This window comes from Octopus bimaculoides, chromosome 14 (genome assembly GCF_001194135.2).
Source record: "Octopus bimaculoides isolate UCB-OBI-ISO-001 chromosome 14, ASM119413v2, whole genome shotgun sequence".
In the NCBI taxonomy this organism is placed as follows: Eukaryota; Metazoa; Mollusca; class Cephalopoda; order Octopoda; family Octopodidae; genus Octopus; species Octopus bimaculoides.
In genome coordinates, this window is record NC_068994.1 from 6,047,939 (window position 1) to 6,049,797 (window position 1,859).

General features: G+C 40.3%; 1 protein-coding gene across 1 annotated transcript in view; it reads left to right on the forward strand.

The window, feature by feature from the left end:
- The window catches only part of LOC106883336 (lymphocyte cytosolic protein 2), an 8,337-nt gene extending 6,488 nt beyond the window's left edge, over window positions 1-1,849 (forward strand). The window contains exons 7-9 of the mRNA XM_052972643.1: window positions 456-536; window positions 860-1,012; window positions 1,707-1,849. Of these exons, the coding sequence (XP_052828603.1) occupies window positions 456-536; window positions 860-1,012; window positions 1,707-1,817 (345 nt within the window). The 3' untranslated portion in view covers window positions 1,818-1,849. The remainder of the gene's footprint in view (window positions 1-455; window positions 537-859; window positions 1,013-1,706) is intronic.
- The last annotated feature ends 10 nt before the right edge of the window (window positions 1,850-1,859 follow it).

A 1,859-nucleotide genomic window follows, 5' to 3' on the forward strand; every position in this document is an offset into this window, starting at 1 on the left:
CCCAAATCCACTCACAAGGCTTTTATCATCCTGGGGCTACAGAATAAAATACTTGCCTAACATGTCATGCGGTGGGACTGAACCCGAAACCATGTGTTTGGGAAGCAAACTTCTCAACCACACAGCCATGCCTGTACCTCATTATAAAATCCTATCTACTGGAAGCACAAGGCCTCGAGTTTGCAGGAAGGGATTAAGTTGATTACATCGATCCCCAGTGTATAGCTGGTACTAATTTTATCGACCCCAAAAGGATGAAAGGCAAAGTCGACCTTGGCAGAATTTGAACTCAGAACGTAGCGAGGGGTGAAATACCACTAAGCATTTCGTCCGGCGTGCTAACAATTTTGTCACCTCATCACCTTGCACCTCGTTATAAGATAAAAAAGAAAAGCATGGGCCTACATTGATGGGTTCCTAAATGAGCCATGAACTAATTTAAGATTTCCTTTCAGAAATGGAGGCCACACGAGCCATGGTATTTTCACTCAGTAGACAAGTCGAAAGAGGAACGGCTACTGCGTAAAATCAGTCAGGTAAGTTGGCTAAATTAATTGTCATAATGGGAGGCCATCAGAGGCAGCACAGCCTATACTACCAAAACCATCGTGAACAAATGAACACAAGAATACGGGCACACACACACACACATGTGCAAACACACTTGCACACGCACACACACACATGCACATATACACAAACGTATGCATGCACGTGCACACACACACACACACACAAATAGTTTATAAATTCAATTAGAGGTTAAATTAGCCTCATTAAGGGATATTAATATCCAATGAATTACTGGTTCATTACCTAATACTTCATATTTATTCTATATTCTATCTTATTCCAACAGGATGGAGCATTCCTCGTTCGGGACAGCAGGAGTTACAAACCTGACCAGCCATTCACGCTGACCGTCTTTTATCATAATCGCCTGTTTTCCGTCAAGATTCGTCAGCTGGCCTCAGGACAGTTTGTTTTAGGCGAAGAAAAACATGATCAAGTGGTAAGTACAGGAAAATATTTTCATAATATATTTGAACAGTTGATGTTAGATATTACATGTTCTGATTTGAGAGAGGTTAGAAAAATAGGCTGACTGATAGGGGGTTGATGAGATATATATTTATCAATTACTAGGGAACTTGTGGTGACTGCAGGTATGGATGGCAGAAACGTTAGCACGCCGGGCGAAATGCTTAGCGGTATTTCGTCTGCCGTTACATTCTGAGTTCAGATTCCGCTGAGGTCGACTTAGCTTTTCATCTTTCGGGGTCGATGAATTAAGTACCAGTTACGCACTGGGGTTGATGTAATCAACTTAATCCCCTTGTCTGTCCTTGTTTGTCCCCTGTATGTTTAGCCCCTTGTAGGCAATAAAGAAATAAGAAGTTCACCTCATGAACTCATGGTTCCTGGTTTCAATCCTACAGCACAATGCTTCGTGCAAGTGTCTGCACAAGGTGGCATGTAACAGAACCAGACTGCAAACTACATGACTGCAAAGCGAGTTTCTTAACCATACAGCCTTGACTGTCTCTATTAATTCTTATTTTGTTATATAAATGTTATCTAGCATTAACTTACTTTTATTCATTAAAACTTTCTTAAAATTTTTTACACATGCAAAAAAAAAATCAAAAAAAAAAATCAACCAGTTGATGAATAATCATTCATCAAAATTTCATTTTCTATTGCAGAAATTTGAAACTGTAGAGAAACTCATCTCACACTACAGGAAAAGCACGCTGTTACTCCTTGGAAGAGGTGGCGGACGTATTACACTGACCCAGTATCCATCCAGTTATTAATATTCATTGAACAACGCGTGTGTGTGTGTGTGTGTGTGCATA